Raw genomic sequence first — 15,028 nt, 5'->3', positions numbered from 1 at the left:
CTGAAAGTCTTAACTGTTAAAGCTGTAAAGACCTGGCTTTTCCTTTGAAAAGTTGCAAACACAAAAGATCGTATAAAGGCGCGGCACTGCCAAGGTTTTGTCAGCACCAACCTTTGATTGTGTATCCAGTTATCATATATGTATTTCATTGTAATCATCTTAAAGGAAACGTAACAATCACTACTTGAACTCTAGAGAGGCTAACATACATTGATTTTTCTGTCAAACCGGCAATTCTCCATCCTCGCTTGTATTTTTTCAAATCAGCTTATATTGAATATATTTTGGTACAGTTTAATCAAAATGTCTCTCAATTTTGTGTTTATGCATTAATATTCATTAGAACAACGACTTTACGTACTGTTGGTGGTATTTTGTTTTGACATAGCGCTCAAGCGACAATACTCGGCCGTAGCAGCCAATTTTTTTCAATTTGCATTCAATTCTAAATCAATATTCATCTTTTTAGAATAGTAGCTACCACACAAACACATTAAAAGAGCATATTTTCACCTACCACGTGTTTGCCGAGAGAAAAGGGTCGATATTCTGTCATTATTATGCGTCAGGTGCAAGCATCTTCGTAACCGGAAGTGCTCTATTTTAATTGTATGGAGGACCGTACGTGCCATTGGATATCGCTGAAAATTGGCAATGTTTGACAAAAGATTAAACAACTTTCCCAGATTTCGATTCTTTTGGACTTTTGGCACATAATTAATAAACATTTAATCTTTGAATTACAACCGGAATTATTTCTTTTGCAATTTTGCCCGATTAAAACATGTAAGTGGACTAGCCTAACACTGTATTACAAAAAGACGGAACACAGCTTACGAGAAAACAATATTTGTTTGCATATCCGCATATCCCTATTTGTAAACTCTCTAGAAAAGAGGTCCTATATATGGGAGTCAGTAATTCTAGATTATAATCATTTTAACAAATGTATATATTATCAGTATACCTATCATCACCCACCTTCTCACCCGCCTGTCTATCTATCTATATAATAAGTAAACATATGACTGGTCAGTCTGTATTACTGGTCAGTCTGTGTTACTGGTCAGTCTGTGTTACTGGTCAGTCTGCATTACTGGTCAGTCGGCGTTACTGGTCAGTCTGCATCACTGGTCAGTCTGTGTTACTGGTCAGTCTGTATGACTGTCTGTGTTATCAGTATACCTATTATCACCCATCTGTCCATCTATCTATATAATAAATAAACATGACTGGTCAGTCTGTATGACTGATCAGTCTATGTTACTGGTCAGTCTGTGTTACTGGTCAGTCTGTATTACTGGTCAGTCTGTATGACTGATCAGTCTATGTTACTGGTCAGTCTGTATTACTGGTCAGTCTGTATGACTGATCAGTCTATGTTACTGGTCAGTCTGTATTACTGGTCAGTCTGTATAATCGTCTGTGTTAACAGTAAACCTATTATCACCCACCTTCTCAACCGTCTGTCCATCTATCTATATAATAAGTAAACATATGACTGCTCATAATAAAAAAAATCGGTATTAGCACTGGCTTAATAGATATACCGAATTTTCGGAATAACTGAAGAGTGAAGTAAGAGGAAACAAAAGACATGATTCATCTCAATGTTTAATTTACAAAAATATGTAAAAATATATATAAAAAAATGATGTATTCATAACATGTAATATTTCACCAAGAACAAGAATAAAACGAAGTACAAACAACAAACATAAAAAAGTCACCGCGATTCACATCAATATCTTAGAGTTGGCTCCCTTGGCTTAGTGCGATTTAAGTTATTTTGCACAAATTCGTTCTCGTGCCTTATCAACATGAACTACCATATACATAAATAGTGAAGATGTTCCCCTCAGATTAAGAGTCAATAATTGCAATGTTTGTTTGAAAAGAAGTGATTGGACGGCATCGTCAACGTGTAAATTACAATTTGAAATGGAAAAACTCTACGTCCAGAACGGGACAGAGTAACTCCAGGAAAGCGTCTTTGAATGATAATAATTCTCTGTAGGATGGAACGCGGATAAACGTGTTATGAGACAAGTAGGGGATATATGTAGAATCGTCTGCACCGACCACAACCGTGACGAACTGGGTCTCGGGCATTGTCGACATTTGTCTCACGACTTCATTGATATTGTGGATCCTGGTATCAAGAAATAGGACGGCAACGGACTTGGCGTCTATTCTGCCGCCATTCAAACTTGAGAAACCAGAAGCGCGGAGTTTCCTTATGAGATCGGTGATACCCGGAAGTACTTGGTTAGACCAAACGTGGATGTCATCCGGTGATGTCAGTGCGGTGTATGCTTCGTTCAAACAATCGTACAGCATGCGTCCAACACGGATATTTCCAGACGGGATGTCTAAACTTTGGACAATCTTTGAGACAAATTTGGAAATATAGTCGGTTTGCATTCGTCCCAGTGAAAGAACATCATACATGAAGACGATATCGGACGCATCCCGGCTACCGCAGACTGAAAAATAAACACATTGATAATATATCAATATGAAAAATGAAACACTTCTATTTATAAAAAAGATTTTTATTTTTAAAAGCATATCAATTTATAAAAAGGATTATTACACGAATTGATAAGATATTGATAAAATGCTTTTCGTTGTTTTTTCACGAATGTGGCGTTTGTTAGTTTCTTTTGGACAACAGAAACTTGTAATAAAAAGTTTCATCATAAAAAAGTAAATGTACTTACGTTTTTCAATATCCAATTCGCACGTCCTTGATGCCAGAAGGTCTTTTATAGAATCCAAAGCCCGGAAGCTCCTGACCTGGAACACGTATTTATCATGGGGCTTATTCCCGATGTTCTGGAGCTCCTCAAGTTCGGCGCCGTTTCCGATACCGATGGCAAATAAATATATTCCTTGACTCCGAGCTAGTTCTGATTCTTGTTTTGTCATGGTTTGGTCACGTGACAGCCCATCAGTGAGAACAATGATAATATGTGCCACGCCTTCACGCCTCCTCTCGTCTGTAAATCCGTTCTCTCGGACAAATCGGATTGCATCAGCCGTGTTCGTTGTACCATAAGCATAAGGAATTCTCTGAATGGCTGCAGACAAACTTTGAACGTTGTTTGCGGATCCAAGAGGGACCTCCAGATTGTAGAAGTTACTGAAGGTCACGACTCCAACTCGAGTTTTGTCCTGGGAGATGTCGAATCGGGAAACCATATTTCTGACAAATGTCTTCTGTCGTTCGAAATTGTATTTGCCTATACTGGTTGACGAATCCATAAGGATATAGATATCAGCTGGTTTTCCGGTACAGGCTGGAGAAAGAAACAGTTCGCAATGCTACAGAAATATGGATTATGTAGTAAATAGGGCTACCACGAGTATTAAACGGAGATAAAAATTTTGCCTGGTAGATACAAAATACGTAGAAAAATAAATAGCAACGGAGACAAAAAACATAGCCGCGGAATCGATGATAAATTTAGGAACTCGAACAAAGAAAGAGCAAAGGGGCATATAATGGAGAAAAAAAATCCGTCAACAAATCTATGTAAAACCGGTGCTCAGTGTGTTACCTTTGATGAAGAGGGACGGGTCGATGTCCCCGATATGTGGTGGTAGCCATGGCGTGGTTCTCCTTCGTGTTGTGTAGCGAGAGTAGGGGGTTGTAGGAGATGCTTGTGTGGTTGTGGTAATCATTGGAGTTGTTGGCCTAGGAGTTGTTGGTTCGGGAGTTGTTGGTTCGGGAGTTGTTGGTTCGGGAGTTGTTGGTTCGGGAGTTGTTGGTTCGGGAGTTGTAGGTCTTGGAGTTGTAGGCCGTGGGGTGGTTGTGGTGGTGGTGGCGGCGGTTGTGGTTGTAGCTCCTAGAAAATAAAAAATGGAGAAAATTCAATATACCATTCTTAAAGTGAGATATCAGAACGTATTTAATTATAACAATGTGCTATTCACTCAATGCTATTTTTCAAAACAAGATGGTTATGACTCGTTCTGACGATGTCGTAAAGGGGGTCGGCGTAAAGAACCTTAAGTTTGCCTTTCACGCATCGAATGTTTTATTTATCTATGATAAACTGATCTTCTCTACTATTTCCCAGGTATGTCTGTATTGTTCATGCTTCTGCAGACAAAATTGTACTTTTGGCATCCACTCGATCATAAAAACGAGTCATTCCAAACAACCAGAGCAATGTTGAAATCAGAAACTTTAATTTACGATCCTACCACACGGTGACTTATGGCCCTATCCCTGGTAGCCTATCATGTTGAAGTGCTATATTTTCTAGACAGGTTCAGGACCATTTGGGATACTGTAGCCATATTACATGTGCAGCGGAGAACATATGTATCCGGTTCTCTACATGACACCACAGGGCATTTTAGGTTAGGTAATTAGTAATAGATAAGCATTCTGCACGCTAAAACACACGGAATAGTTAAACAGAGAAACAAATCTGCATTGTACCCAAAAGTATGGAATAACAAACTCCATATTTATTAGAGACGCAATGTCGATCTTGTATCTCATGGTAATATATAAGTTATAATCAAATCAGGGACGGCGTTGCTTCAGGAATGAATATTAAGCATGCAGTCACAATGATCAATGATAGCAGGGAAACGGGGGTTGTAACACTTTACTGAATCATAGAAATAGAAACAGTTTGTCATGCCGAAAAAAAATCTGTTTGAAATATATCATACCACATTTAGCAAATAAAGACGATATGAAATTAAAATAGGTGTGTTGCAGATCTTGGTAAAGAATTTTATAACAGTTATAATATATTAAGTATGTAAGATTTTCATGAAACTTTTAGAAATTATTCAGGCTTTAAAATCGCAATGAATTTTATGAATATAAATGGCGCTGCGGCATTTCTTCACGTGTGTGTAAAGATGATGTCATGTAAGATAAGGTGAGTTTGTAAGGTCGAATTGAATGCTCCTATAGATACGATAGAGATGCTGCTTTTGATAAAGGCACTGCTCTTCACATCTTCTTCAACATTGTTTTTTAACTTGAGGAAATAGCTCGTTACTGACATGGCTTATAAAATGCGATCAAAGACCTGGGTCTTACACACTTAATCGTCTGGTATCGACTCCAAAGGCGTTTTTAATTGATCGACCTTCACGAACCTGTCTACAGTGTTTATGAGCCTTACATAAAACAACTTTGTAAACAATAAACATTTGTCTGAGTGACACTATAATTAATGAAGTACATATTTTCCAAGTACGGCACTGTGCTAACTTTATTTTTTCTATAATGTCTTTTTAGTTAATCAGTAATGAGAGAGATTATATAGCCGGGAAGTTGTGTGTATTCACTAATGACGAAGATTTTACTTGAATGACCGCTTTCCATGATTGAAAACATAAAACACACTTAGTTTTTCACGTTGCGTAATCTCTTTTTACTAATTTACGCTGTTGGAAGTAAAACCATTGTTGACTATGGTAACATGGTAATTATCATCAAATAGCTGTTTTTAAAAAAAAAAAAAAAAAGACATATTTATATCTATCTGTTTAGGAGCTTAGTAATGACAAAAATGCTTTGATAATTACCTTTACATGCACGTTGTTTGAAGACATCCTTTTGGGCTAGCAGTGCATCATAGTTGTCAACGGAGAAGAAATATCGGTCATCAGGGTCACTGGCTATGCCCCTCAGTTCACTCTCCTTCACGTTCGGGCCAACCCCAATGGCGTAGATCTCGATATGTTTTTTCTGTGCCTCAATGGCAGCCTTCAGAGTCTCTGCTGACTTCTGAGACTTGCCGTCTGTGATGACGATGGCAATGTGCGGCATGTTTTCTCTTGCTCCATAACCACGTTTGAACATGCGAGAGGACATGAATTTGATGGCCGGGCCGGTATTGGTCATACTGCCCCTTCTGTGGCGTATCTTCTTGATCGCCGCTCTGATGTCATCAACGTTCTCGTATCTATTGAGATAGAACTTGACATAGTAGCTCCTGGCGAAGGTCATGACCCCAACATGAGTACCATCAGGACCAATATTGAACTGACTGACAACGCTGTCAACAAATTCGAGCTGCTTCTGAAAGTCTGGGTTCCAGATACTACTGGATGTGTCTAGTACAAAGACAACATCAGCGGCCTCATCACATAGAGATTCAGTGGCTGCAACGGCAAAACTTGGTGTTAAAACGGATCTATCAGCATCATCGAATAGAACGATTTTAAGGGACGTGAAACGAATTTAAAAGCACACGAAACGGTATGTAATGATTTAGGTCTATAATTTGACTTAGTGGTCATATCGTGTCTACACAGACAGCCTGTTATATAGTGTCAAAATATCTTTTATTTTGTTGATAAAGCAAACGAATGTTTTATCTAGGCAAGCATTTTGGGGGAATCCAACCTGTTTAATTTTTTATTCATATAACAATGGCATATGTGTAAAATATCATAAAACACCATGTATAGTTGGAAGCATTTCGTCACCCCGGCCAAACTTTACACTAAACAGTCTGTTTTAATCTAACATATGTATCTTTTAATGTTATAAACCTCGGGACTCTATAACACCTGTTAAGGATATTTCTAAGATAATGTTTGTTACTACAAATATATTAATAGAATACTTACTTCTTCGTTGTGCATACACCTGCAGGATTGCCTATGGAAGAAACCAAACAAAAATAACGATTCGTCGTTAGAAGCTTATACAGAGCCAATTGTGGGGATATTGTTGTTTAACTTTACTATCTAATATGATAGGGCAACTTTAAATATTTCTATTTCTTTTATCAAGATATCCCACAGAAAATTAGAATTCGTTACAGAAGAACACCCCAACCCCAATATATGTAATTGATATGTACAGAATAGCATCCCCAACATTAAAACTTCACACCCGATATAGGTGAAACTATTTACCGAACAACATCCCCATTATCAATTAACATTTAAATAACGTCAAAATATTTACAGAACAGCATCCCCAATATAAGTTAACATTTAAATAATAGAATAACCTAAGTAAAAAACAGTTTTACAGGTCAGATCACTTCTCTAAACACTTAACAACATTCTAATTGTAAATCAGGTTAAAACCATTACAGATCACCTCCAATAAAGGTAACTTCAAATACAAAACTTTAATGTTCTGCTTACCAACACTGCAGTCAACACGACCGTCTTCATTTTAGCAAAGGTTTTCAGTTCCCTGGTACTAGTGGCCAGACAAATGAAGTCTGTGGTTGAAGTGAATGATGAAGATGGGGTTTAGATCCTTTTTATACACAAACTTATGATTCATTTTATGAAAATAACCCACGCGTAATTATCAAGTATGAGAAAAAGAGGAGTAAACACTGGGATTCTCACGTATCGTATCAAAGGTATATTTGCCGTGTGTGACTCCGCCCTCCTCACATCACTTTGGTTATGCACCTATCAATAAAGCCTTAAACAGATGGGAGGATACTGAAGTGGATTACGTAGTATGATACACACAGATATTCATTGTTCACCATACTACAGATTCCTCTTAGCCTATCGCCCTTTGCTTCCTTAGATAGGAAACACTGGTGATATGAATGGAACGTGACGTCACCATGGGAAGGAAATTCTGCGATGATAAACCGCATTGACTATTTAGTGAATGTGGTTCAATCGCCTTATTTACTTCGGATCACCAATGATAACATATTTCAGAGATTAGAGTTGGAATTTAGTGTAAAAAAATAATCCGGAATGTTCCCAGAGACTTGTTTTTATTTGTAGCTTTTTCAATGTGTTTCTATCTTCATAACATTCATATACAAGTAAATTGTTACTAATTTCTAGTTATTATTTAGAAGAAAAAAACCCCGAAAATATCAACATGTCAACATAATCATAATCCAAACTCACATTCAATAAAACGATGATAAACAAGGATTCACATGCTATTTGCGTGCCCTGATACCGGTTGCTCGAAGCTTGGTTACTGATTTATTTTCAGATCTTAATCAAATACCTTTGGGAACATTCTGCATCATTTCACTGTTGTCATTTCAGGTCTAATTAGTTATTTAAGCAGCACCAATTTAACTTTACATCAACCAGCTCTAAACAAGCTGTGAAGATCATTTTTGAAGAATTAACTGAAACCATTAAAAACATTGGCTACAGATTCAGATTGCATAAAAATAACACATAACCCATCTTTTTTTAACAATAAGAGGGGTTATGTGTTATTTTTATTGCAGCTGGCAATACGTATGTTTTCCATTAAGGCATATGGTTAAATCTACTAACTATTGTATTGTAAAGTACTGCTCAGATGTGTAAATCAGAACAAACCTGAACTGTCATATGACGATAACGTTATACACACAGTATGTGTCAGGAGTACAGTATTACAATGTAGATAATGATTCCAATTGGAAACCAGGGACACGACAAACTCCTTCATCAGCCGTTTACTTAATCTTACTTCATTTCTATAGTTTCAATTTTCCATGTCTTGATGGTCACACAGCTCATGGTGTGGACATATCGCAGCTGATTCAAAGGTTTGTCCCATGATATCCTACAACACAATTGAGAGACGGGAAGTTCTTTACATTCTACATCAGGATATCACAATGTAATAATCTAACGAAGTCCTATGTGGGAGTGGGTGGTGGAGGTGGGACTGGGGTGTTAGCACTACTTGAATTGACCTAGAATCGGGAGAGGAACGGAATAGCTGTAAGATGCAGTTCAATTAATTGTTAAGCTCTACTGTATTTGATTCTTAAGTCATATTAAAAGTTGATCTCAACTTGATTAGTACCGTTATTTCACCATATCTACTATCTATCCTCGCTGTTTACAGTATATAGGCAAAAATATGGTATAACATTGTTACGATATTTAAAACGAGTTCCCTCTGGTGAAGAGAAATATAAACAAAATATCTGGAAAAAGTCAGGTGACTATATCTACAAGTCATACACTAAATTTTTTAGAAGGCTAAACATACATATTACCTGGAAATGAGGCTATACAAAACATTTATTGTACGCTATTCGATTTGAAGTAAGTCAGAACTGTGGTATCTTATAGTCATGTGGTTTTATCGAAAAGTAGTTTTACCTGCAGGTAAGATGTGTTTTTATCATCTAGCTATACACATGGCAAGATTTTTTCAAAAACACTATATACAATAGTTAAATGTGTATATTAATTGCTGAAAGAACGATAGTAAAAATTCGTGAAGACAAAGGAAGAAAATCACTTAAACAATTATACACTTTCTGAGAAGGTGATTTTGTTTGGTTTTATATTTATCATTTATGATAATTAATGAACTCTGGTTCTTTTTCGTGTCTAGAATTTAAGTAAATAAACATAAAAAAGAATGTGGGATTTCCGGAGGGACATGTGTTGAAGTGGAGTCTGCTGTATGACATATGCACAATACAACGTGTCTATCAAATCATATTACGAATGAGAAGAACATGCATCACTTAAGTAAGCACATACCCACTGCACATGGTCCACACAGTTTGTGTGTATCACAGGGCGCACTCAATATACTTTTATAGATATTCTGGGGAGTGCGTCTCGCATTTAAAAACATTTGGACTTTTAATGGGATGAAAAAATGATAGGTATGGTCATCCGACTTTTATAGTGTATATGTGATGTGTTGAGAAAGTTTTAGTAATGTAGGTATGATGACAGGACTGAAGTAATGTAGGTATGATGAGAAGACTGAATAATGTAGATGTCATGAGAGGACAATAGTCACGTAGATGTAATGAGAGGGTTGTAGTAATGTAGATGTAATGAGAGGGATGAAGTAATGTAGATGTAATGAGAGGGTTGAAGTAATGTAGATGTAATGAGAGGGTTATAGTAATGTAGATGTACTGAAATTGACTTTTCGAAATGTTTTTGAGAAGTTTTGATCGTGAAATTCAACGAGAATCTTCATGTCTTTCTGTTTATATATTGACAACAGCATCTGACGGTGACACGTTCGTGACGATCAGGTAGAGTTACAAATAAGTAACCAATTTATTATACTGCTTACACACTTCAAACTAACTTTCAGGTATTTGATTTCGTCTCTAAAATTCGAAATAAAACCAAATTGTTGTAGCATTCACGGAATGAATTTAAAATACGTGTTAAGCATTGTGTTTAATATTGAAATTGGCACTTGAATTTTCTTATGTTAAATGGATTTGAAGATGACAAAAATCTCTTTGAAGGCTTTTTAAGAATGTGTAATGGATTTTAGTAGAAACGTAATGCAATTATACTCCGCAACATCCCATCCTTCTGTTATTGTATATAGAGAAGTGTTTATTCGTGGAATAAATTGTTGTTTTTAAGCAGAACTTAGACAGGGGATGTAGTTCCTTCGTTAAGTGTTCTGTTGATGTGCATGTAAAATTATTTCCTGATACTATATTTGTACTGTTGTAACTTCAGGAAATCCTGCATTCATTAAAATATTGTTACAAGCGATAAATGTTGAAGAATATTTCAATTACCGACATCCTCTGTGAAAGCACGTCTCTAAACGTGTAACAAACGTAGTATAACACACAAGATCGAAATTTGGGAATAAAATCAATATAGCCTATAAGCATGTTTTCCAATCCCATACGTATCATGTGTATGTGTTAAAAGGCTGAATATTAAATATATGAAGAAAAAAACCATAAACTTAACTGAGATCGAAATTTGCCGGATGGCATAACTTAAACAAATTGTTGGAAATTTTTACAGTCCAATAGGGATATATATCAAATTTATTGGTTCCTAGTTGATGTAAGTAACATTAAGGATGTTGTGTAACCAAAGGAAATGTAGAAAAGAATGTCCGGCGTCAAGGTTACTCTTCATCACTGATAACATACGCAAGTTTAACCTTCACCTCGTTATGACATTTTCATAAATTGTAAAGAACTTTATGGCAGAGAAAATTCTAATTTATTGATATTTAGGAATATAAATATATCCTAACTTCCGGATGGTTAAGCAATCAGCATATATATCAAACCTTGTTGGAAGGCTGGAATATTCCGTAAGGTGTTTTATTGCTCGGAACAGGAATATCTAATTAAGCGTAAGGGTTTCCCTGTTTGTGGAACGCAAAAGAATATACAAATGTATAATAGAAAGACTAACTCGTCACCAGCTTTAAAACTTTTACGATTTTTCATTGTGGTAGATATATATCCTTTAGCCCAGCGGGGGTGTCTGCCAACTCCCCCACACGCACGTACGATCTAACAGTTCAAGTAGAGATGTTTCTTTTTCTCGTAGACGAGTGAGATGAATAAAGACTAGTTAGCTTTGAAAAGCTTTTTTGAAAATACCTTCACATCATCTTTTGTCTCAATCACGAATTCAATATAAATACGTGAAACAAAATGGAAATCTCCCGCTACTTTAGCAAAAAGTAAATCTAATACCAGTGAATCAAAACATTTTACAGTTGAAAATGATTATTTTATGTTATTTTTCTGAAACCGAGTTCTGTCTTTTTCAACATGTCTTAGTTTTATGGTAACTTATGTTTGTCAGAAGGTCGTGATCAATTTATCAAGTTGATCAGCGGAAGAGGAATATTAAGATGTGTGAACCAACTAAAATAAATGATTTGCGATCATGTCTGTAATACATAAGACTTTATATTTTATGTTTATATGTGAAGGAAGGGAGATAATCACACATCATGAACAAACCTTTAATGACAAGGGGACTGATATGAAAGGATATATCTGATTTGTCACATCCGTGGTGACAAATACTAAATCAGAACCATTTGTTAGGTAGCTTGTAATGGAATATCCATCCTTGTTTAAGTTTGTCTTATAAGAGAAACATTTTTAATGCTGGCTTATATATCATGTTTCATGTGAAGAATATGTTGAGTAACTTTTGCCCGATCATCTGTCACTTTTTTTTCGTAAGAAATACCTTTAGCCAGGGATCACTATAGCTATAATATGTATCCATTCATCATAAAAAGGATAGTAATATACAATACATTATACCACCAATGTACTCACAAAAAGGAAACCCATACAGCCAATACGTTATACGTTACGTAAACAGAACAATAAATACTATTATGTTTGAAGAACTGTTCCAAACGTCCCGACAACTACAATAATCACTTCAGACAGTTACCGCCTTAAGTATAATGAGCTGATGGCCTAGAAACTATCGTCAGTAAGATCTTGATAAAGACACTTTCACGCACAGAATATTGACATAAGTATTTTTGTGACAGCTTCATTCAGCGTTGACTTGAGTTATTCCATCAGTTAGGTAAAACCATTCCGACCACATACTGTTACAAGTGACTGGCACGTTTCTACACGATCATATCAAGTCCTTGATCGCATTGTATAGGTACGGACTTAGACATACGGGATAGGAGAATTCACCAACACTAAAAGATAGTGTACAAAATATATCGAATTCATAATTAAACTGTATTACATAGTTGTTTCTCACCTGGGTTATCGATGATGCTCTTAACATGGGATGTAGTAATCATTGGCAGGTTTGAAGTCCTCTTTTCGCAGATGTTGTTTAAGAGTGTATTTACACCTGTTTTAACATAGGAACTGTATTTTGAGCTGATTGTGTAGTTATTAACTACTTTAAACATCCATTCACTACATACACCTATTTCAACAAATAAGACGGACTTTCAAAAAATAATTTAAATGATCATAGCACGTTTCACATTGGATAGTCTTTGAATATTTACTTGTTAAGCACTTTCCTCATTGTGCCATTAGATGTAAAGCTTTATAACTACTTAATCTAATGGAATGCGTGTTATAAAAACAATGTGTATATCAAGTAAAAGATCTCTAAACAAATAACAATACTATAGAAATAAACAACGACTAATGCAATGAAAGTACTTTTACATCGTTATTGATTGGTTTTGTGCATATCTAATGGTCATTCTATATCCAAGCTTTTTCTTACCGTCAAGTGTAATTAACGTCGATTATGCATTGTAAATTGCAGATAAGTGCTTAAAGAAATATTTTTTGTTAAAGCAATGTTGAAAAATACAATAGTTTGGTTATATAATTTCACTTCTTTTATTGTTCTACATTTGTAAATGTAAGGACTTCACAGCATTATCAAATTATCACAATTGTTATGTAGAACAATGTTAAAATTATATTGATTTATGAATAACTATTAATCAGTACAAATATAGCATCGATGTAGATAAATCTCGGTTAATGCGTCCACACCTTTTCTCTGGGGTGAATTTGGTTTATATCACTAAAATTTGGTACATGTTTACAACTGTATGCACTGTGACATGTATGGACAGTGTTGAAACATAGCACAGCTATTAATGGTTAAATCTACATTTTTCTAAACAGGGTTTCCCCATCCAAATGCCATTTCCAATTACATTCACCCTAGAATTCAGACATGTGGTCATCCTCGAATCATAAAAACGACAAAACCAAACCTTGATTCTGATGTCACTGATCAGTAAGGAAGGGCTGGGGTGTAGACAGAATGTTCTATAAAAAGCCTCGCGCCTTCCGCACACGCCGGGACGGTACTGTGATTCATGCAAGAAATAGTGTTACTATGGTAAACATGATAGTAAACAGCATAAACTGATATTCAGCATCTTAAGTAAAGGAGATACATCTGGGCGTGGAGGTGTAAACATTCCCCAATCATCAGATCACATATTAATTCACATGCGATCTGATTACACTTTGATTTAATAACAAATTTGTTTGTAATATATACGCCTGATATACAATAACAAGATAAGCCTTTGTGTTCTTTATGTTGTTTTATGTCATTACTCGAAAATGTTAAATATGACGGAAATAGTTTTTTATTTGTAAACAAAAAAATTTTCAAGGTAATCATTACCTAAATATTTCAAGTATTTTTTCTATAATGAAACACATCTTGGTTTTGCCAAAAACCATAAATAACGCAGCTGTGTAAATATAATTCCATTCCAAGCTACATGGTATATTCACATGCTGGTATATAGCTTAGAATTAAAAGCAGAAAAAAGAAGGGAAAAAAACAAAACAAATCAAAAACAAAACAAAACAAAATAAAGTAGAAGAAACAACGGAAAGAATAAAAAAAAGCAAAAATTAAATAAAACTGAACGTTTCAAATTTTGTTACTTAAAATGTGAAAGAATTTGGTTTTAGTTATACCAAGACGTGTTTGATGAGAAGGCATTTTACTGGATGTAGATTTATTTTAATTCTGATTGTTAAGATAATAAGCTGCAGCTGTGAACAATAGGCGGTGGTTACATTTTCTTAGTTATGAATAGAAAACGTAACAAAACGCAGTTCGTCACTTTTCTTTAAATATCGTTGTTATTGGCAACGAACATCGTATACTGTTCAGTAATTAGATAATACATTTGTACTATATACAGTGTATGTTGGTTACCGTAGACAGAAACATAAAAACACAGACAAACCAGAAACCAGAAGTCTAAACTGTTTGACACAACACAAACACAAACCGTTCTTACAACAGGACACACGGCAGCATAATTGATATAATATAATGGTATTTAGACAAATTTATGAATACCAAATATGGTGCCACCGAAGCTGATCTGTGTGAACCACTTTTTACCTAATGTGTTTCGTTATACATTGGCATTCTACATTCTCTGTTCTGATTAAGTTTCTTACTGAAACAGAGATTAAATGAAACATGTCGTCAAATTCATACAATTTGTGGAAAATACCATATTAATGTTTCCTTACACTACAAAGCGATGCCAATTTGGTATTGCGTCAAACAAAATCCTAAAAAACAGATTGGATTAAATCTCATACAAGATACAACATATGGAGTTAATATGGCCCAATGAACGATATTGTATCACGAAGGGATCAGGGGAGATTACACATACCACGCAAATGGGCAATAGACATTGAAATTAAAATTGAAATTAAAATAATTACAAGCGAATTAAACCCGTTGTTAATTTTTGGATACAAGTACCGATTCAACCATACCGACACCATTA

At 35.4% G+C, this 15,028-nt stretch overlaps 1 protein-coding gene across 1 annotated transcript; it reads right to left on the bottom strand.

Annotated features, from left to right (window-relative positions):
* Positions 1 to 1,596: 1,596 nt before the first annotated feature.
* LOC132553021 (collagen alpha-1(XII) chain-like) lies at positions 1,597 to 7,219 on the bottom strand. The gene is made up of 6 exons (XM_060217225.1): positions 7,141 to 7,219; positions 6,613 to 6,643; positions 5,563 to 6,141; positions 3,564 to 3,851; positions 2,724 to 3,302; positions 1,597 to 2,486 (listed from the first exon to the last, which is right to left on the bottom strand). The coding sequence occupies exons 1-6, from the start codon at positions 7,168 to 7,170 to the stop codon at positions 1,930 to 1,932; spliced, it is 2,064 nt and encodes a 687-aa protein (XP_060073208.1). The 5' UTR covers positions 7,171 to 7,219; the 3' UTR covers positions 1,597 to 1,929.
* Positions 7,220 to 15,028: the final 7,809 nt, after the last annotated feature.

This window comes from Ylistrum balloti, unplaced genomic scaffold (genome assembly GCF_031769215.1).
Source record: "Ylistrum balloti isolate Yb309-2 unplaced genomic scaffold, AGI_CSIRO_Ybal_v1 Utg370292, whole genome shotgun sequence".
NCBI classification, from domain to species: domain Eukaryota; kingdom Metazoa; phylum Mollusca; class Bivalvia; order Pectinida; family Pectinidae; genus Ylistrum; species Ylistrum balloti.
This window is presented reverse-complemented; position numbering and strand designations above follow the sequence as displayed.

Bases quoted from the DNA above. Each gene is read 5' to 3' on its own strand.
- LOC132553021 (XM_060217225.1), bottom strand. From the start codon at position 7,170: ATGAAGACGGTCGTGTTGACTGCAGTGTTG. The intron at 6,142-6,612 runs GTAAGTATTCTA...TTGCCGTTGCAG, and splicing joins GGTGTATGCACAACGAAGAA to CCACTGAATCTCTATGTGAT. The intron at 2,487-2,723 runs GTAAGTACATTT...TTTATTTTTCAG, and splicing joins CGAATTGGATATTGAAAAAC to TCTGCGGTAGCCGGGATGCG.